Source organism: Falco punctatus (assembly GCF_963210335.1).
Source record: "Falco punctatus genome assembly, contig: scaffold_23, whole genome shotgun sequence".
Taxonomy (NCBI): domain Eukaryota; kingdom Metazoa; phylum Chordata; class Aves; order Falconiformes; family Falconidae; genus Falco; species Falco punctatus.
Window position 1 is genome coordinate 1,747,593 of NW_027660078.1, and position 20,938 is coordinate 1,768,530.

General features: G+C 43.0%; 1 protein-coding gene and 1 pseudogene across 2 annotated transcripts; both read right to left on the reverse strand.

The window, feature by feature from the left end:
• Positions 1-335: 335 nt before the first annotated feature.
• LOC308058068 (ankyrin repeat domain-containing protein 26-like) lies at positions 336-19,272 on the reverse strand (annotated as a pseudogene). The gene is made up of 11 exons (XR_013931982.1): positions 19,213-19,272; positions 15,717-15,855; positions 13,578-13,791; positions 11,273-11,456; positions 10,672-10,817; positions 8,525-9,478; positions 7,726-7,838; positions 7,168-7,309; positions 5,012-5,293; positions 4,075-4,313; positions 336-3,315 (listed from the first exon to the last, which is right to left on the reverse strand). The product of XR_013931982.1 is annotated as an ankyrin repeat domain-containing protein 26-like (transcript).
• On the reverse strand, positions 17,103-20,464 carry LOC308058069 (uncharacterized protein; the record flags this gene model as incomplete). The annotated part of the gene is given in 7 exon segments (XM_080412078.1): positions 17,103-17,252; positions 18,092-19,616; positions 19,620-19,654; positions 19,657-19,960; positions 19,963-20,001; positions 20,004-20,093; positions 20,447-20,464. Coding segments are annotated over 6 exon segments (708 nt in total). The 3' UTR covers positions 17,103-17,252; positions 18,092-19,394.
• Between the last annotated feature and the right edge of the window lie 474 nt (positions 20,465-20,938).

Genomic DNA, 20,938 nt, shown 5'->3' on the forward strand with positions numbered 1-20,938 from the left:
TCCACATTACTGAAGCTCTAATACAAATAAAAACCACCAAAAAAACCCAAAGACATTGCATGTGATTGGGATTCTACTGGTTAATAAGCTTGTGCCAATATGAACTTTTTTTGTATTTTTAAAGATCCTTTTGCACTTCAAGGTTATTCATTTCTGTAGCGTATATATTTGATAAAGGGGAAGGGGCTATACTGTAATGGAACACATTTCTTTATGCTTTTTTAAGAATAACACGCTCATTTTTTGCTGAACTTGTGATATGACCATCTTCAACATGTACGGCTCTATGTGTAATCACTGATAGTCATGCTTAATGTTTAGGAAAACAGTGCAATCTTTCAAGCCTTTAAACACCAAATTCCTTAGTTAAGTCTAAAGGAGAAACTGTGTCCACTTGCTAGTGAAGCACTCCTTCCTCTTGTCAGCATCATTTACCAGGGTTTTTTCCAACAGCTGCAGGACCAATGAATACCATCATTTTGAATAATAGCAGTGTGAACTATTTTCACCTCTTTGCCCCTGAAGCTATTTCAAAGCTTCTGCACAAACGAAATTCACACAAACATCTTCCTCTTCAGAATGGCTGGCATGTTCCCTACTTCCAATAGCCCTTCTCACCTTGAGGAAGCTACTACAAGGAACACCAAATCTGCAGAGAGCTTTGACTAAAAAAAGAAGCCTCAAAGGACTGCCTGAGGCACACTGCAATTTCAGCTTCTTAACTCCCTGTCATTTAGAGCTTCAGTGGCAGAAGCATTTGTCATCTCCAGCCAAGGCAGCACTGCGCATCCTGAATTTAAAGGCAAGGCAAATTCTGTAGAAGGGAACCAAGTTAGTGGGAAAACAAAACTGAGGCATAACTGAAGTAAACAGTGAAGTGAAGAAAAGGCTTAGAGTCAGAGAAATTCTTCTGTTTTGAAACAGTCTGGTGAACAGACAGAATACCAGGCAGCACAACCAGCAAAGCATTTCAAAACAGACTAAAACTATAATCTCTGATTTCTTCCCTCATGCTCCAACTTGCCTCCTGAATGGCACGGGACTCCTGCGGAAATGACAGCACAGACTGTGCATCTGGTGATTTTGCATTTGGAAACTGATTGAGATTTGCCACCCATTATTGTATGCAGAGGGATACATGCAGCTTTTCCCTTTTGTTACTTCCTGACTTCAAAGTCTTACGTTCCAATTCAATCCTCTTTTCTCAGATGCATGTTATGCACATGACATACTGCACCCGACTGAGAACAATTAAGCCCGCAGTTCTAAGTGAAATACTCACCTAGTCCTCTAGCAACTACTGCACCTCTGAGAACTCAGTTCCTTTCTTCTGAAGGACTCCAGAGAAGACCAGGTTTTAAGACTTCCCTGAATACACTGAACGTCAGGTGACTTGAGGCTACAGGCAGTGCCACTACAATTAGTCTCAGTTGTTCCCTAACTGGTGATTACAGGAAGAAATATCATAAAGAGATGTGCAGCTGGATTTAGTAACAGGGAGGTTATTCTTTTTTTCCTGTTTCTTCTTCAAAAAAAGAAACCACAACTGTTAAACCCTTTTCTTTTAAACTAGGACAGCTTTTTTCCTAGAAGGGGGATGGTTTCCTCCTTTGCCTTTTTCTTCTTGTAACATCTCGCTCCCATCTCTCTCTCTTTTTCCCCTGCCCTCACTTGCTCCCTGCTCCCTGTACCTCTTGTTCCCTTGTCCTGGCTTTCTCCTTACTTCAGTTTTGTAGTGGATCCCTGAATTTCGCCTCCTTTCTGCTGCTTGCGTGCAGAATAATCCCTGCAGGTGGTACAGTACTAATTGCCTCCCATGTTCTTTATGCAGCGTTATGTCCACCCCTCTGACACAAAAAACACATTCGCAACGATACAGAAAAGTTCATCTCTTAACTGCCGCTGCTACGCACTACCTACACACCGCTTTGTCCATTTTTGTTTTGTTGTTTGGTTTGTTTTTTTCTTTTTCTTAAGCCAGGCACAGTATGCAGACACGTTATTTAAATGGATTCTTTCCAGTGTAGGTGGGACCACCGAACCAGGGTAAGGCTTAAAAGTGACCAAATGCTTCTCACATCCATTCAACAACAGAATAGGCGAGGGACAGACACTGACTGAACAGGCAAGCTTGCCCATGCCTCAGTCCTATGCTAGGTGGGAAACGGATCACAACGACTGACATCTGGTTTCCAACTCTCATGATATCACGTTTACCATTCTGTGAGGGATGTGCTATCATGCTGACTGCTAATTACAGGGCACACTTTGACCAGAGGTACGCAGAGGCTGCAGCTTTTGTACAAAATCAGAAAGCTCTGTAGACTTCCTGAGGAGCAGTTACATATAACACCACATAGCAGGACCCACAAAATCAAATGCCTCCTATGCACAGCATACGTCCCACACTCAAGTGAGAAGTTACGTGTCCTGTTCATACCATCCTAGTTTTGAAGCATCCCTTTGTTGGTATTGTACTAAAACAAGTTCCGGTGAAGAAACTGCTAGCATGAACATCAGTGAAGCAGGAAAAGGTGTCTCAAAGAAAGATGTCTGATGGGATTTTGCACTCATCATAAAGTTAGCTGTTTTAAAAAAGGTCATCCACAGAATGGCTTGGGTTGGAAGGGACCTTAAAGATCATCCAGTTCCAACCCCCCTCCCATGGGCAGGGACACCTTCCACTAGACCGGGTTGCTCCAAGCGCCACCCAGCCTGGCCTTGAGCACTGCCAGGGATGGGGCATCAGCACTAAATTTTACTGAAGAGCTTCTTTGGCAGCTTCCTATGCCACAGTATTCTTCATCACAGTTTCTCTTGCAAAAGAATGTTGTTACGCAGTCCATCATTTAGATCTCAGTATTTTTTGGTCTTTGAGCACTTCTGGAAATTTGTATAACCCTGATGACCAAAAGTCTTCGTTTCTACCACCTAGTTGTGTACTGTTTTGATGAGCAATTTGGTTTAGCATATCAGAGCATATGGTTTGGAACTAGAAATGGATTCTAACTTTAGACTGAAAAGCACAACCTTGCTTACAGATACTCTTCAACACTAGTTGAGAACAGTATTTAAAAACGCTTACCTTAGCCACATAGGCTTCAACTCTGTTTCTTGATGGTAACGTATTCACGGTCGGGGTTAGGAAGCTTCCTGCTAGATTTAGACTTCTATTCAGTGCCGGATTGTTGCTAATATGTCCCAGTTCAGTTGAATACAGAACTGGACCACTGACAGCGCTGCTTGCAGTTAAAGGTTTGCTTCTATGGCACTCCTGAAGGAGCTTATTGTTGGCTTCTGCTAGTCTCTCATTAGCTCTGAAACATTCAGAAGCATACAAAGAATTATCTTTGGTAATAAGACTTCCGCAAAGTTACCCTCCAGGTCTTTGATTATTATCTGACTTCTGGAAGTGGAAGGGATTAAGAGTCCAAAAAAATCTCCATAACTGGATCTGGGTTTTTTTTGGAGAGCCTATTTCTAAGTAGTCGCTCTACCTGCATGAAGCAGCAAGAGTTAACCAATACTTTGGACTTCTCAGCATTAAGGCCTCAAAGCAGTCTGTGCACACCGTGTTCTTTACATAGCTCTTCCTGAAAGGTACATCACCTGCATAAGAACTCTGGGCTACCCTTCCTTTCCCAAAGAAAGCTGAAACCTATGACATGCGGCTAAAATGGAAGCCAAAAGATTTTTGTTGTTCTTCTTCATAGCATCAAATGCCGTTCTCTGAAGGGCCTATCCTTATTCAAGCAGTAAAGGACATGACATTATCTTTTCTGCCATACTTAGAATAAGAAGAGGAGATTAGAGACTGGCAAAAAGGCTGCCTGTTAAAACAGACTCAACTTCAAAAATATCCTATTAATGCCCATGATCGGTGGTGTTACTGCTGGAACACTGAAGAGAAATGAAGATAGTTCCAATGAACAGGGGAGAGCCTTAAGGTACTTTCATCACAAATATGCTATCTTATGCATAATGCTGACCAGATGTAGAAAAGGTATTTAATGAAGAAAACTGCTTGAGGAAAAAGTAGTATCTTATTATCACCCCAAAAGAGCAGGGACTTACCTTTCCAGGTTTTTTTTTGCTAGGCATCTTCCATTTTTAACTTCCTCCAGGTACAGGTCTTTGTACTTTTCCGCTTCTGCCTGTGCGGATTCTTTTTGAAAAATACTGTCTCGTTGGGTATTTTTTATCCTGTCCAATTCACGTTCGAGGTCTCCAATTCTGTGTTCTAGCTGGTTTGTCAGCAAAGCATGACGACTGGCTCTGATTTGTTCTAATCTGTCCTGGGAGGCTGCCTGCATCTGAAGTAGATACACACTTTCAACCACCGCAAAGAAAAAGAGAACTCTCCTCGCCAGTCAATTGCGTGTACCCAGTTTCAAGGGCCCAGCTCTATTCAGCGAGGCAACTGTGCCTCCTCACTGCCATCAGCGACCAGGGCACAACCCTGGAACTACCACACCAAATGATTCTTTTCATTCAGAAAGAACCCCCATCTTAGCACTATTACTCATCAAAGCTACTGATGGAAGAACGCTATCTCTGTAGGACAGGGCATAGCGTTCCTCAAAGAAATCATGGAGATGCTGCACCCCCAGCCCCCACCCTGCAGCTTTGGTGACTTCTTTTCTGAGTGTTGCCCCTTGTGCAATGACTAAGGAAGATGTGTATGGCTGGCTGTGACAACTCTTAAGATGCAATACCCATTCAAGGATAAACAATGACAACAAGACCTAAACAATGAGAACAAGACCAGTGGGCAGTGATACCCCTCCAAGAACTGCAAAATGAAAACCTACCTTGGGCAAGTTTTTGATTCAGGGCCTGCAGGCACACTGCACGCACATGAAAGCATCTTGCCCAACCATATTCCCTTCTCCCACTGCCCTTCAGGAAAAACAGAAGTACAGCGTAACACATGGAATCAGGCACCACCCCCCCCTAAAAATGACAACCAAAACAGAAGTCTATAACAGACACACATAAGAAATTAACTTACCTGCAAAAACAGATTGACTTCTTGCAGTTTTTGCCTTATTTCTTGTGCAGCTCGTTCTTCCACCTCTCTTTTGTATTGTTCTATTTGGCTGCGATCCACCATGTTAGTCTCCATATGGTGTTTGAGATTAGCCACCTCTTCTTTCAGCTGGCTTTTGCTCTTTTCCAGTTTTTCATGGCTCCCACGCATGGTGGACAACTCCTCTCGCAAATCATGATTTTCTGCTTCTAGCTGCATGCCTTTTTTAGACTCTATCTCCAGCTGCTGGGAAAGTTCATCAACCTGTAGACAGGAAAGGGGAAAAAACAGGGAACTCAGAGGGATCTAAAATTAGTCAAATCTGTGAAAATTGGTAAAGGAGTTGGCCATCAACACTGTATTTAACATCTGCTGATTCAGTGTTAAAACAAAAGCGAAACCAGGCTCTTCTTTTAAAACAAGAACAGCTTTCACATCATTTCTGACAGCATTCCTCAGGTTCCCATCCTTCCTCAGTTCTGCAGTGGGTCACAGACCAAGAGGTACCAAACCAGCGGCATTACACCCGCAGGGCTAGGCTGAAAAGCACTAGGGCTATTCTTCTGCGAGATGTTCATACGATCATAGGAAATCAAACACACCCATACCCAGTTACATCACAGCCACATTCTGGTTTCATCAGAAAAAAAACCCCATGTATCATGCTTCAGAGGAACTGTCACATGCTGTCACACGGTCAAAGCTTCGTCACAGAACTGACAAGACAAGAAACGGATACCCTTTCCTTCCATTACGCTAATAGATCTGGAAATAGTGGTTCAGAACACCGCTTTTGCAGCACTGGTGGCAGAAGACAGTCTCTTTAGGTCAAAGCTACGGTTTGTTTTCAAAAGATTTCCAGGAAATATCAGACTTCCCATAGGTCCCAATGGTCAACTACAGCTTCTATCCCCTTCTTTCCCCCTCCAGAAACATCCATCGTCTATACCTATTAACCATAAAACATGATATCCCATCATCTTTTGTTTTTAAAAAAGTGGGGGAAACCAGCAGAGTCAACACTTGAAAGAGTCTCTAAAATACGTAAAAAACTTTACACTTATTTAAAATTGCCGAAACGTAATTCCATTCCCTGTCATTCAAAATAGCTCTTCCAACAGGAACACAAATATGCTGCTAACCTGTGAACTAAAAATGAGCCACTCTCAAGGCAGTTGACTCATTCTACAATAGTATCTTCTAAAAAGGAGCATAACTTTGAAACACAGCTACTTTAGCAACAAATGAGCGGAGAAGCAGATAAAAGGTTCCATGCTACCAAACAGCCAGAGCAACCTCAAAAGCGTTTCTGGGTCTCCAAGACCAGGAAAGACGGACTGAGTCAGCTACTAGTAAGCAATAAGTTACTGCATTCATTTTTTCTGCATCACCTCACACTGCATTGTGCCCTGGGAAGCAAAGACACCATTCCGAAAAGCAAACCCCCACCTGCCTCCTGCTCAACTCGTGCCTGAGACAGGCTTCAGGGGGTGACCTTGGGCAAGGCCAACTGCACAGAGTTGTTCCGAGTGACGGTGGCGTTACTCCCCTCTCTTCCGAGAGGGAATGCATCCGTCGGAGCCCGACGATGCTGCCACGGCCTCAAGCTGCAGCCAGGCCTGTGCTGGGCCTTCACTGCTCTCAGCCCTGGCCCTCACCCATGGACGTGACGTCCCAGTAGGACTGCAGACCTGCCCATCCCTATGGACCGGCCTGGTGATCTGCACTCTTGGAGGACTCTGCTTACTGTCCCCAGAACTGTCCCCAGAACTCTTCTGCTCTTCTTGGTGAGGGCCTGTGGGGCTGATCCCTGGCCTGTGTGGTCACAGACCCTGCCAGCCTTGCTGTGGCTCTTGCTTTGCCCTTCCTCTGCAGGACAGCCTACCCCTGATGCGCCCTCGCAGATACTGCTGTGTACGTAACACTTCCATCTTTACCCCTAAGAGCTACATCAGTATTACAGTCGCCTACTACTGTGACCATAGAAGGAACATCAAAAACCAGCCAAATAATTTCAGAAATACAGCCAAGAAAACAAAAGTCAAAGTCAACAACATGAAAAGAAGTACGAAGAAAGAACAGAGGTTCCAAAAGAAAAACCACCACCACCAAAATAACCCAAACAAAGCAAAGCTCACCTTTGCTCTTAATCTGTCAGCTTCATTGACCATTTCAGAATACCCGTTCTTCACTTCTCCCTGCAAATTCAGCTGGGACAGTCCCCCTCTCGCCTCATACACCCTTAGTTTCTTCGTAGCTCTGCTCAGCAGCCTCTTCAACCTGCACAGCAAATTAGTCACAAAAACAATGAAGCAAAGAAACAAAACTGGACTTTTTCACATACTCTCATGTAAACAGCACAGACACGGCTTGCTTCATCTTTAACATGCTTGACACACCAGGAATTACCAGGAAAAACCAGTATTCCTGTGCCACATACGCTTGGAGAGTCCAGATTTCACCTGAAAAGAGGAATGAAAGACTCCCTTTTTCCCAGGAGAACTGCAGGGCAACCTGCATCTGCAGTTGTTTTGGCAGCTATTGAAAACTAGGGGCTGGTGTACAGAAGTACCTTGCAAGAACTAACACGAGGCTGGCATCTGCTCACAGTTAGGTACACCTATTTTTTACATTACAGTTCAATAAAACATGACTTCTACGCAGGGATACCTCTTCACCACGCTAAAAAGCCGTACCTCTTACAGTCTTTCTGCAGATCGAGGTTTCTTTTCATTTCTTGGTCCAGACATAGTTCAACTGCGTGTTTCAACTCTACCAGCTTCTTCACCTCCTTTCTTTCACTCTCGCACTTTCAAAAGAGAAAAGAAAGATGTATCACACACACAGAGCACAGGAAAAATACCTACGTACCGTCTGTGCATCTGGCGCTCTCCACAGAGAAGCTGCCGGACGTCTCTATCCGTTAGCCACGTTCCACAGAATGCCACGGGACAGAATTCCTGAGGATATCCCATCCCTTCAGGTTTCACATCAAACAGAACAATACGTAACTACAGAAACAGATGCCCTCGCTGAAGCAAAGGCCATCCTCTTCTAGACAAAAAGGTGGAAAAGATGCTGGAGAACACTTTTGGCAGTGCCTCTGCTCACAGTAGGGATTACGTAGGTATGCACTTCATGGGACAACACTGACCCATCTAAAGCTTTCATGGGATCTTCCACCAACCAGCAGGCAGGGGCTTGTGGAGGAATCTGATCTTTTGGAGTTCTTCAACATTTTATGAACTAAGTAAGAAGAATCACCTTTCTTGATCAAAGCTTAGACTTGGATACCTTTTTTCTGCTCTCTGCTTAGATCTGAGGACTAACATCCCGTTTGCCAAAACCTTCCGCAATTCCGAGAGAAACATAACAAACCAGAACAAATCAGTATTCTTTGGTCCCATGCACATAACATACCAGGTACACTGTAGAAACAAAATAATTTCAAGAATGGACAAACTTTAAATTGTTCTTTCTAAGCATATCCTTTACCTCTCTTTCTACTTTGTCAGTCTCGTATTCGAAGACTTGTTCCCTTAAATCAGTACACTTGGCATTTAAATCCTTGTTTTGCTCTTCTATGAGATAAATTTGCTTTTCCCTATCAGCTCTGAGTTTGTTCAGAGTATCATTAAACCGGTCCTGCACATCATTCACTACTTCTTCTTTCATGATCCTCTTGCTCTGTGTATCTTCCAGCTGCTGACGCAGTAAAGGGTTTTCACTCTGGAGCTGGGCCAATCGCTCCTGCAAGGACTCCTGTTTTATTACAAGTTCGCTTACTGGATCTTTCTCAAGTTGTTGAGCACGATCACATTCCTTTGCCTGACGCTGGGCTTGACTTAATTCTTTTTGTGCCATTTCTACAAGCAAAGTTTTTTCTCTGAGGGTTTGCTCCAACTGGTGAAGCTCATTTTCTAGCCTATTAGCTTTGCTTTCAGCTTTACACAGCTGCTGAGACAAGCTCTTGTTGGCTTCTTGTGTGTCGGAGAGGTCATGATGGAGCTTGTCTTGCAAGCGATGCCATTCATCACGTTCTCTGTGAAATCTTTGTTCAGCATCCTTTTCTGATGACCGATGACGTTCAAGTTCTTGAACAGCAGCATTCAGGCGGGAATGAAATGATTTGATTTCTGTCTCTAGTCTGTCTTTACTTTCGTTTGTCTGCTCAAGTTTGGAAGTCAGCACTGCAGATTCTGTCTTTAGTAAGTCCAGCTGTGCATTGTACTGAAGAACCGTTTGTGTTAATGCTTCCTTGTTCAGTTTAAGTTCCTTTTTGAGAGCTTCATTTTTTTCTTTCAAGGTCTTATTTTCCTCTAAAGATTTTCCTTCTTCCTCCTGGTGCCTAAGTCTTACTTGATTGATTTCTAGCCTTAGCACAGCAATCTCATCTTGTAGTAACTGATTCTTGTACAACAGATCCTTTTCTCTCTCAGTGTTGGATTCCTGAATGACAGGGAACATGAATAAAGAGCCAATTGGGAAATGAATCTACAAAAAAAACTTCAGCAATAAACTGCATTTTAACATTTCTAATACTGAAGCATGACTTCAAGGATGAAGTTTCAGGCAATAAGCTACTCTGTGAACCCACGCACATGTACAATGTACGTACACAACGGAAGTGCAACATATCCTTAAAACCTAAATGAACATCCCAAATACACAATACCCCCTTAAACCTACAACCAAATAATAAAATTATTTAAAACATCTCAAGTGTAAAGCTTTTAAAATGACAGTGCTTTCTTGTATGTGCATGCCTTTATAATATTGCCTTTAAGGTTGAATTAGTTGTGCTACAGATCTGGTAAAAACAAGGCTAGAAAGGGTATTTTCCTTCTCAAATGTCTTCTGAACACTTATCCTTTTGTGTTACTGGAAGTTAGCTATGAAACTCAATCACCCCCGGAATGCAATAGTCCTGTATATTCCCTCTTTATTATATGTTTAACTTTTTTCGACTTAAACACATTCATCCTACATTTATTGGGCAGCACAGCCAAGAACAAACAAGGCTTCCAAGCACTGCACATTCTTAGGAAATTCAGTAAACTCTTTTCAAGATCTCTTTGAATACAGTGTTTATGGTTGCTTTTTCTCCTCCAGTTACTCTAACTCCTACAGAGAGTTGAATTCATTGTTGATATTCGATCATAAAATTTCAGTATGTGGAGGTGGAAAAGAAAGGCATACTTGAAGTAAGTAAGTTCAATAAGGGAATAACTAAAAAAAAAAAAAAAAAAAAAAAAAGCAATGGAAACACAAACACTGTCAAACAACTTTCTTCCTGGTCAACCTTGATATAGGTAGCTAGCTGTCTCATTGCTAGAAACCCTAAAAAGTGATAATAAAATGCCTGTGAAATGACAAATAACAGATAGGTTAAGAAACGGGGTAAATAGTGTGTTCTATTAGTTTCCAACTTGCACAAGTAATTCAGGTACATACAGGAGTGATGCTGCTTTCCAGAACTTTTAAAGACGTAAGAGAAAACAGGAAAGGTATTTACACAGTTAAGTTACACCGGTAAACAGTAAATAAACCATCAAGAAACACGGGAAGTTATATAAGATTTATTATGACTTTAAAACAAATATGGTGAAATCTGACTTATTCGAAAAAAGATATCTGCTTACCTCTGAATTTTTTCCTATAGATCTTCTTGTCTCTTCTTTAGTTCCATTTGTCTCCCAAGGTGGTTGTTCAAAATTCCTTCTTGAAGGGCTCTGGCCCTCTTTTCCTGAGAGCGCTGTGTCTGTGTTTCATCACGTTCCTCTTCAACCTACAGTAATACAACTGCTTGCATCTCGAGAAAAATCAGAGCTAGCAATACATCTTCCCACTCTCCCCAGAATACCTGAAAAGATTTTTGATTCCCCACAGCTATGATAACCCACCTATAAAGAATAAATTTTAATTTTCTTCTGAAAATTTAAGAAGAAGAAATACAGGATGTTTTGTAGTAATTTCGAAAAAAGTCAGGCTTTGCCTGAAATACAAATGAAACCTAAATTCTGAAAAAGAAAAAAAGGATTAATAAACTGCAAAGCCAAAAAAACCCAACAAAACAAAACAACAACAGACCAATTGTGAACCAACTGTTCTCTACTGCCCTCAAAATTTGGCAATAGTTATCCAATGCCTCTTCCATGAACAAAGCACCTCCTTCTCTAGGCATACTGGAATACAAGTGAAAAGAAGCAGAAAAGAAAGTGTTTAATTCATTATTTAATATACCTGTTTCAAGAGCTTTCTCAGTGTTCTTATCTCCATTTCTAAATTCCTTGAGTGTAACTCAAGTTTCTGTTTCTCCTCCCTTTCTTTACAACATTGATCTTCTTTCCTTTGCAGTTTTTCTCTCATTTTCTCACAGAGCACTTCTACTCTGAGTCTCTTTGCTTCTTCTTGTTTCAAAGAACACCTGGGATGTAACAGAGTATTTGAGAAACAAAAGCACTGATACAAAAGTAGATGTTCCACATGATGAACTTGCAGAGACAACTCAAACCATAAAAAAACTTAAACGTTTCCAGATTCCATATTTTTACTGTACTTTTCAACTTTTTAAAGAATTCTAACTTCATTCCATTGTCCACGGTATCAGTTGTACAAAATACGGAAATAAACCATTGATTGATTTACCAGTTTTTTGTAAGGTTACACAGGGAAATGCACACTAGTGTGTACACTTCTGTCATAAAAAAATAAATCCTCTTCATATTAAAGCCATTATGTTGAAAAAGGAGTTTGTAGTCTCATCGGATCAAAGCATCATAAACTTTTACTATGGTTAATATACATTTTCTTAGTATACTGAGCCTACATATTAGGGATTCAGTGACTAGAAGTAATACTGGTGAATCAGCACGCCACTTACCTATGGCAACAATTTTTCAGCAAGCCTTCTGTAAGGCTGCCCACAGACAGAACAAGCAGTTTCTGTTTACTCGAGAAGGATGTCAGTGTTCAAAACCAGATTCAGAAATGCATGGGGTTTAAGCTGAATATGATTAAAACCAGGTTTAAAACCTCAGTGGATCTACCTCTGGGAGAAACTACAGCAATTTCATTTTGAAGCTGACTTACAAGGAAAGCCTTATGGAAGGTCAGCTTCTTTACCAACTGAAACAATCAGCAATGAGCACTGACATGGTAAAAAACGGTCCATGGTGTGCCCATGGTACCCAAACAAGAAAGCTGCTTTGTGTTTGATCATTATTTTGACTATTTTTTCCCATATATTCACAACAGTGAACAAGAAAAAAAAAAATCAAGTGTCAACGTAAGGGAAGAACTGCCAATTGAAAGCCTGCTTTAGAAATTCTGCAAGACAAGAATCAACCACCACTAAAATTACTTGAAAGACTGACAGAAACATTTGCATTTGAATGGCGTATATTGCAAGGAGAAAGCTTTACATGTAGTTTCTAGTGTAATTTCGCAAAAAGTGTAACTTTTGAAAGTATAAATTTAACGCTGCTTGGAGAATTCACTTAGAATGAAAATACTACTTCTTTATACTTGACAGATGTTTGAGGATTTTGAACACCTGCTGAAGTCAAACCCAGGCCAAGCTGGGACCGGCCTCGTCTTCCTCGTACCCCCCTCCCCCGCGCTGGGAGGCCCAACTCCCCCAGGCCCAGCTCCCGCAGCCTCCCCTCACAGGGCTGGTGCTCCTGCCCCCGGGCCAGCCCGGCATCTCCCTGCCGACCTCACACGGACTGGGCAAGATCTCCTGGGCTGGGCGGCCAAACACCGGGCCCCGGGCTCGAGACACAGCTCAGCAAGCCCTGCGGAGGGGTGGGCACTCACTGCCCCCAGTGCCCTGGCACTGCTGCCCTCCATACAGCCCAGGCCGCTGCGGGCCGCCCCAGCTGCCAGCTCACGGTGGCTCCTGCTGAGCTCGCTCTCTGCCTGGGCCGCTCCCCAGCCACGCCGTCCCACCGGGGATCACCACAAGGAGATCTCCCCTCCCAGGCCAGGGCTCTGCAGTTGTCCTTGCTGAACTGCCTACGGTGCCTGCTGGCCACCCCTGTCTGACGTGATGTCAACAGCGATGAGAAACCTCACGCCTCCGGGTCTAGCTCAGGAGTGTGGGGAAAGGGGCAATCCCAAACTTGACCTTTCCAACAAACAAACAGGTAAGCAAACAAATGCTCTAAGCTCTGGTTTGACTTGCACTGGGTGGAGTTACCAGAAATCCTAGTATTATAGGCCCACTGAAGCTGCAAGGACAAAATGAAAAAAAAAAACCACCACCCAACCATCTCTCAAATCTCTCTTATAAATCTGATTTCCCCATACACACTCTCTTGCTCTTTTCTTGCTAGAAAACAAAGTTAGAACAACATCCAGAAGACTGTACATGGAGCTGGTATCCGGACGTTTTTCCCCTCTCCTTCATAGCATAACTGGCCCACGGGATTCAAAAAACCCAAACCCAAAAGACTGGAAACTTCTCATCCTGTTGCCTGCACCATCAGTGTCTTTCGGAACAAAACCACTGACAAGATAATACATTATCAGACCACAATTTACATACTTAAGGCTTTGGATATCCCTTTTCCATTCTGCTTCTTGGTGAGCCAATACAGATTTCAAATCTTGAGTCTTCTCCGCTCTGAACTGTGACTCCTCCCTTTCATCTCCCAATTTCCTTACTTCTCTTGAGAGCGCTTTATACTGATTTTTCTGACGTTCTATTCTCTGTTCATATTCAAGAAGCATGTTTTGCATTTTCAACAAAGTAGCAGAACCTGTTTTGAGACAGAAAAGACACAAAGCTGCACAAATACTGCCCAATGCTGTTCAATGCTTTGCTGCATTAGGTGCAGGTGGCAGGTCTCGGTAGCGGGAAGGTCCCTGTGAGAAGGAGCCAGGGGTCGTCCCGTGCTGGACATGGACGGTTTCGATGGACCCACCGCAGGGCACAGCTGAGCCTCTCAGCCGTGCTGGCAGCTCCTCAGGAAAAACAAACGTAGGAAAGGGCGAAACCACCACACGGGCAGAGAAGGGGAAAAGCATGTGAAAACCAGCCCCGCAAACGAACACCCAGGTCAGCGAAGGAGGAGGGAGAGGTGCTGCTCCAGGTGCCAGAGCAGAGATTCCCCTGCAGCCCCTGAGAGAACCATGCTGGAGCAGATACCCACAGCGCAGTGCTGCGCAGGACCCCGTGCCAGAGCAGGCGGATCCTTCCCGAAGGACCTGCGACCCATGGAGGGCCCAGGCTGGAGGAGATTTTCCCCAAAGGACTGCAGCCTGGGGGAGGACTCACACTGGAGCAGGGAAAAGGGACGAGGAAGGAGCAGCAGAGAGAAACTGCTACGTCCCGACTGCAGACCGCAGCCTCCCCGTGCTGCCTGGGGAGGTGGCCGGGAAGGAGCGCAGCAGAGCTTGAGCAGGGGGGGTGCCGACGTGTCCTTCTCAGGTTTTGGGTCTTTGTTTCTCACTATCCAAATGTATTTTAATCGGTGGAGTCTGTTTGGCCAGTGACAGTCACTGGGAAGTGACAGCCCTGCCTTCACACTGACCCACAAGCTTTTTCACCCCGTTTTGTCAAGGAGGGGCAGTGGCAGCACTGGGCGGGGAGTTTGGCCTTCGGCCAAGGTTAACACTTGCCTAATGAAATTTTAGCATAGTTTAAGAGCCCTAGTAAGTGATGCTTATGTTTATATAATGCCTTGTGCATATATGCAAGCATCTTGATTTCTGTTATACATTTATTTTTTTATTATTTTTAAGCAAAGCCATTATTTTGCTTTGTCATTAGCTGTTGAGGGGTGTGCTGGTTGTGGCTGGGATAGTGTTAATTTTCTTCACAGTCGCTGGTACGGGGCCAAGTTTTACAGCTGTGCCGCAAACAGGGTTGGTAGCACGGGGATGTGTTCCTTATGGCCCAGCAGCGCTCACACAGAGCCAAGGCCTTTTCTGCTCCTCACCCCACCCCACCAGCCAGCAGGCTGGGGGGACGCAAGGAGCCGGGCCGGGACACAGCTGGGACAGCTGACCCCAGCTGACCCAAGGGATGTGCCATGCCACGCGGCATCATGCTCAGCATATAAAGCTGGGGGAGGACGAAGGAAGGGAGGGACATCCAGAGTGATGGCACTTTGTCTTCCCAAGTATTTGTTATGCGTGATGGAGCCCTGCTGTCCTGGAGGTGGCTGAACACCCGCCTGCCCATGGGACGTGCTGGATGAATTCCTTGCTTTGCTTTGCTTGCGTGCGTGGCTTTTGCTATTGAACTGTTTTCATGCCGACCCATGAGTTTTCTCACTTTTCCCTTTCCGATGCTCTCCCCCACCCCACTGGGGTGGAACAAGTGAGTGGCTGTGTGGTGCTTAGGTGTTTAGGTGTGGCTGGGCTTAAACCACATCAAGGGGATATAAAGAAGAAAAAGCTCTTGCTGACTTTTGATGACCGCATTAGAAGGAGCTGAACTGTACTTTGCAAGAAACTGCTTCTCCAGCTCTGACTAGACAGAGAACCAATGATAACGTAAGGCACTTGGCTGATAATACAGGCAACATCTCAGGTCAGGTGACAGTTTCACAGCTTTTGAGGGGGATCTCTAATCATAAAGAGATACTATATCAAAAAAACAATACTTAGGAGTGCATACAAAGAAACCATGTTTTAAGGGGAACTTGTAACAGCTGAAGACGGTGACTTGAAAACATACCGGTATGATCCACACGAAGCTGTTCTAACAGCAGCATAGCCTCCTTGTAGGTTGAAGTTCGTAATTCCACATCCTCTGAAGTTGGGTCAGATGAGCGAGTTAAACCAGGGTCATCAGTTACTTCCACTGGGATGCTGACCTACAAAAAATACAGTACTTTCTGTAATTCCACTGTCTAGTATTACAGACCATTCCAAATGCAGGAATGATTCATTCTCTCCTTCACAGCCCACAGATTTGTCTCAAATACAATAAAGCTGCATACCAGCAGCAATTTGTACATCTGGTTGATCACTACATAAACAGTGCTCCCATCTAAGTGATTAAAAGTTGATAGAAACTGTTTATCAAGAACTTCGTTTTACAGTACCTTGTTCTTTTCACTCCCAGTTGTTGCTGCAGGTCTAGAAAACAGAAATATATTTCAGTACTGGAATGCTTACATTGCAGTATGAATAATACCTGAAGTTCGTTTGAAAACCTCATTTCAGAAGTGAATTAAACTAAAATCTGGTATAGTAACTTCGCTAGATATAGTTCAAGACTGAAACAATTATTGTGTGCTATTAATGTCTACCGAAAGGCTAATTTTTCCGCAAAATATTAAGCAAATAGTTGAAATAACTGTTCCCTAAACTTCACGCAAAGTGACAGAAATCTTACAGCTACAGACATGTAGCTATACGCTTACGTGCATTCCCTGTTTAATACCAGGGGTTTAGCTCCCTTCAGTACCGAGAATCCTTCTCCTACAGGTCAAAGAACTGTAATTTTGGATTCTCTGGTGTCCTGGGTCTGGCTGGGATGCAGTTTATTTTCTTCACAGCAGCCCACACAGGGCTGTGTGTTAGATTTCTGACCAAAACAGTGTTGATAACACACCAGATTTTTAGCTAGGGCTGAACAGTGTCAACAACTTCTCTTTCTCACTTTGCCACAACCCGCACAAGTAAGTTCAGGGTGGGCAAGAAGTCAGGAGGGTACACAGCTGCAAGAGAAAAGGTGGAGCGGGGAGCAGGGCAAAAAATCCTGAGATACCTGCAGTGAAAGAGTGATGTTGCTTTTCTGTAAGTCTCTCCTCGCCCTTTTTAAACACATAAAATACTTCTAGGCCTGTGCACACACTCATGTAATTAATCAGAATTTGTGCACAGTGACCTTATCATTAACTTGGCCAGCATGCTCAAAGCACTCTAAACAACAGCAAAGTGTTTGTCAACACGAAGTGCACCAGGTAGTGTGGTCACAAGAAAGAACAAAAATCTTCATATGCATCAGGTTTACAAAAAGCCTCAACACACAACAAAACCCCAAACTTGCCTCTAGCTCTTAGGCCAATTTACATCATTAAGTAAGTTTTGTTTTCAACGTTCCTTTTATGCATACCTTCCTTCATCCTCAGATGTTTCACTGGAAGTGCTATCATCCCGTACTTGACCATGATTGCCACTGGAAGAGCTCATCTGCTGATGAGCCTTCTGCTTTGAAGGCTGCCTTCTACTTTTCTTTGCAACTTTGGCATTCAGGGCAATTTTACTGCATTAAACAGAAAGGGGAAAAAAAAGTAAATCACCAAGTGAGTAGGCTTACAAAAAATATTTCTGTGAAACAGACATAAGATGATGTCCAGAAACGACTGAGACAAAAAATATCTACTATAAAAACACAGACTTGACTGCAAAGATCGTGGAAGATACCCAAGTACTTAAAAAACCTGCCCCTAGGAGTGAGGGGGACACGTGGAATCTGAGCTAGAGCCAGGTTAAGCTGGAATACCTATAATATCCATGTTACAGAAAGCATCTAGAGCAGAGATTCCTTTGAAGGACAGACAGGAAAAAACTCCTGCTTTAGGTTTACATAAAAATACGTGTGCCTTCTTTAGACTTTTGAGATTCGTTTGGTAATGTCATCTTTTCCCCTCTCCCGACAAAGGGCATATTAACTTAATGAAAAGGAAAACACCAACTGCACGGAGATCACTAAAATCACCTAGAAAAGGGAGTAGTAGCAAACCCCAGGTTCCTACTTTTCTTTTCTAGGTGGCCATTTCCTACAAAAATAACTGCTTTTTCCAGTCTTCAGTTCTGGTTTTGAAGATGCATTTTGCCTCAGTATTGACAAGGAAATCACAGGAATTTGGGTGGGGGGTTTATTTTTTATTTCCTTTTCTTTTTTTAGAGCAGGCAATAGATTTGAATATCGTGAGCGTTGTGTTTTCTAAAAAGACATTTTCTTCACTTTTGGAGAAGCAGTGGACTACTCACTATGGCTTTCACCACTGAGGAAACTACTTCACCTACCACAGTATTAGAAAACCTAAGACACTTACATAGTACTACAAATAAGAACTAGAGATCATTTCCTTAGCTTACCATTTCATTGGCATTTCAATCAATTTTGAGCTCTCCCCAGATGAAAAATTCTTTTTGTCTTTTTCTTCTATAGTGTTTTCATTCTCCATTTTCAAACAGTCATTCTTCCTTACAGTAATCTTTTGTTTCATTTGCCGATTAGTGATGTTGTCTGATGGTATATTTAATTTACCAAGACATTCCTGTTTCGCCACCGCCTGCACTTTTGAAATTCTTCGTTTGCTTTTTTCCTTCTCAACCTATAAAAAGAAAGTTAAGCTTCATGTATTTCTTAGTAGTTCTAAAAGACAGAAACACCACATCCAAGATTGATTAATTCAGGGTTTACCCCTGAAATAATATAACATTAGAGAAGCCTTTTCACAAAATTACACTACAAAGCGTATCATGTCATTGAAAGTGCTTTGAATTCACTCATGATTAAAGATAACAAGAAGACAGCCCTTAGAAAGAAAACAATAGTGTCTCTTAAAACATGAGAACAACAATGAAGTGAAAGCATTACTGATGGACAACGAGTTAGGAGGACTGCACAATGTCAGTTGTAACACCACCAGAAAAGAATATCAAGTGGAACTGCGCTGGGCTCCTGCTCCCTGAACAAGGGGAGAAAAGAAAAAAAAAAAGATCCCAAACCCACAAACACAAATGGTTTCACAGGAAAGAGGAATTTTAGTGAAAGGCAATGAAGACACACCACGCAGATATCACAGCACATGAATTATTAGTCAAGACCCTGTTCAGAAGCTATTTTCATTCTTTGATTCAGAATCAGAACCGATGGAGTTCTATGGATTTCTTCTTAAGGCAATGTAGTGATAACTACTTGCACTGGAACCCAGTGCCACCTGCTGTTAAACTGGAGCAATAATGCATTCCGTTTTCCAAAAATGAGGAAAAAGACAACTCTCCACTGCTCTCTTTGTTCACAAGTAACATTTCCATTAGAACAAACCCCAATTTGTAGGAAGCATCCTCCTTTAATGATGAACAGCTAAAGTGAACAGGACCGTTGATCCAGAGCGAGATTAAAGAATAAAGAGTAGCAGGTGAACTACCTCTTCTGGCAGCTGTACCTTCTCTTTCTCCAAAGCCAGGAATACTATTTGCAGCATTCCTACCTTACCCTTAAATCTTCCCGTATCTTGGTTTAGTTCTTCATCAAGATTCCTTTTCAGCATGACGTATGATTGCTGAGCATTTGCAAAAAGACTTTCCATTTCTGCTTCTCCTATTTTGTCGATAAAGCAGTCCCTGGGAAAGTCATCACTAAATCCAGAGTCTTTTCCAAGTTCCCTCTCTGTTACAAAAAGTGCATTTTCACCACGTGGAGAAACTGTCTTATTGTAGGAATAATATCAGAAATGTCATCCAAAAGACTGGGTTTTAAGCTGTATCTCGGGGAGTATTCAGGACCTCCCACTACGTTTCTACTACTTCCATTTGCTAGAGGCACCTTTGTATCATCCATATTATTTGTGCAATCTTCTTCATCTGTACTCCAGGTATCTTCCATGTTTGCATTTCAGTTATCTTGATCAGGAAGGACACCAAGACTCGGATTACAGTTTCCATTTTGGGTACTTTTCCACCTAGCGTAAGTTTAATGTCTCCAAATTCACCTTTACTTTCTAAGCTGTTACTCGATTCTGTTGCATGAGATGAAACAGCATGAGAACTCTTCAGCTCAGCACTGAAGCCATCTTCTGACATTTCTTCCACAAGGGAAGGAGTTTTCCCACTTTCATTAATTTCACCAAGCAGCTGCTTTAGTTCTGCTGTAACGTTTTTAAAACTTGTTTTCAATTCCCTCTTCTCATTTTCAACCCACATTCTTGCATCTCTTTCTTTCCAAGGTTTTGGACTTAGAACTGCTTGTCAGCACCGTGCAATTCCTCATTTTCTGCTGTGAAATTTCTGATGTGAAAATTTCTGCCTTATCAGTGTGATTTTCATGTGCTGTTTTTTCTATCAAATTGATAGTTTCTAAAGTATATTTATCCTTAAGTAAACAGGTACAGACAGAAAGATTATCAAGAAAAATACTACAGTTAATCTATGCAATTTCTGTTGCAAACTCATCCTATAATAGAAATAAGGCATTTTGAAAGCCATTTTCACTACAAAAATCAAGGGACACTAAATGAAAGGTTCACTGCACACCATCTTCTTAACAAGAGAAGGACTCAGAGACAGCGGTTTCTTGGGTTAGGTTTGCCTAGGCATTAGGGTTGCTTTTACCTTTTCGCCTGCTTGCTTGCTGTAACTGCCGGCATTTGTCACAGAGCATGTTTATTTTTCATGTTTTATTGCTTTAATACCGTTTTTCATTAAAACTGCCAACATTTTTCTCACCCACCCTCCTCCCTCCATCGCGCTCTACCGTCTGGCATTGTACAGTCCCCGGCCACCTAAGCTAACCCAACGGGAATGAACATGACAAGCTTCTTACCGTTCACCACACAGAGAACTGGCTAAGGGAGGATTATTTCTTCACCCAAGCTTCAGAAATAATAAATTCCACTCCAAGGTGCAAAGGAAAGGATTTATTAGGGGAACCTGCCTGCTCCTGCCCTCATCCCAGGAATCAGGAACCCAAGCTCGCAGGAAAACCGCACCATGCCTTAACCCTACCCAGCCCCCTCAAGTCCCTGTCCCCACGCTCTGTTTCTCAACAGCTCCCACTGCTTCTGCCCCGTGTCACAGTCCTGCCCACACGCCCCTTCCCCTCGTGGTGCCTCCTGAAGAGGGCCTGCAGCCTTGGTGTCCCAGCGGGCTGAGACCGTCACGCTCCTCGCGCTCCTCTCGTCAGCCAGGCCCTGTTCTCCCGCGGCAAAGACCCCTCCG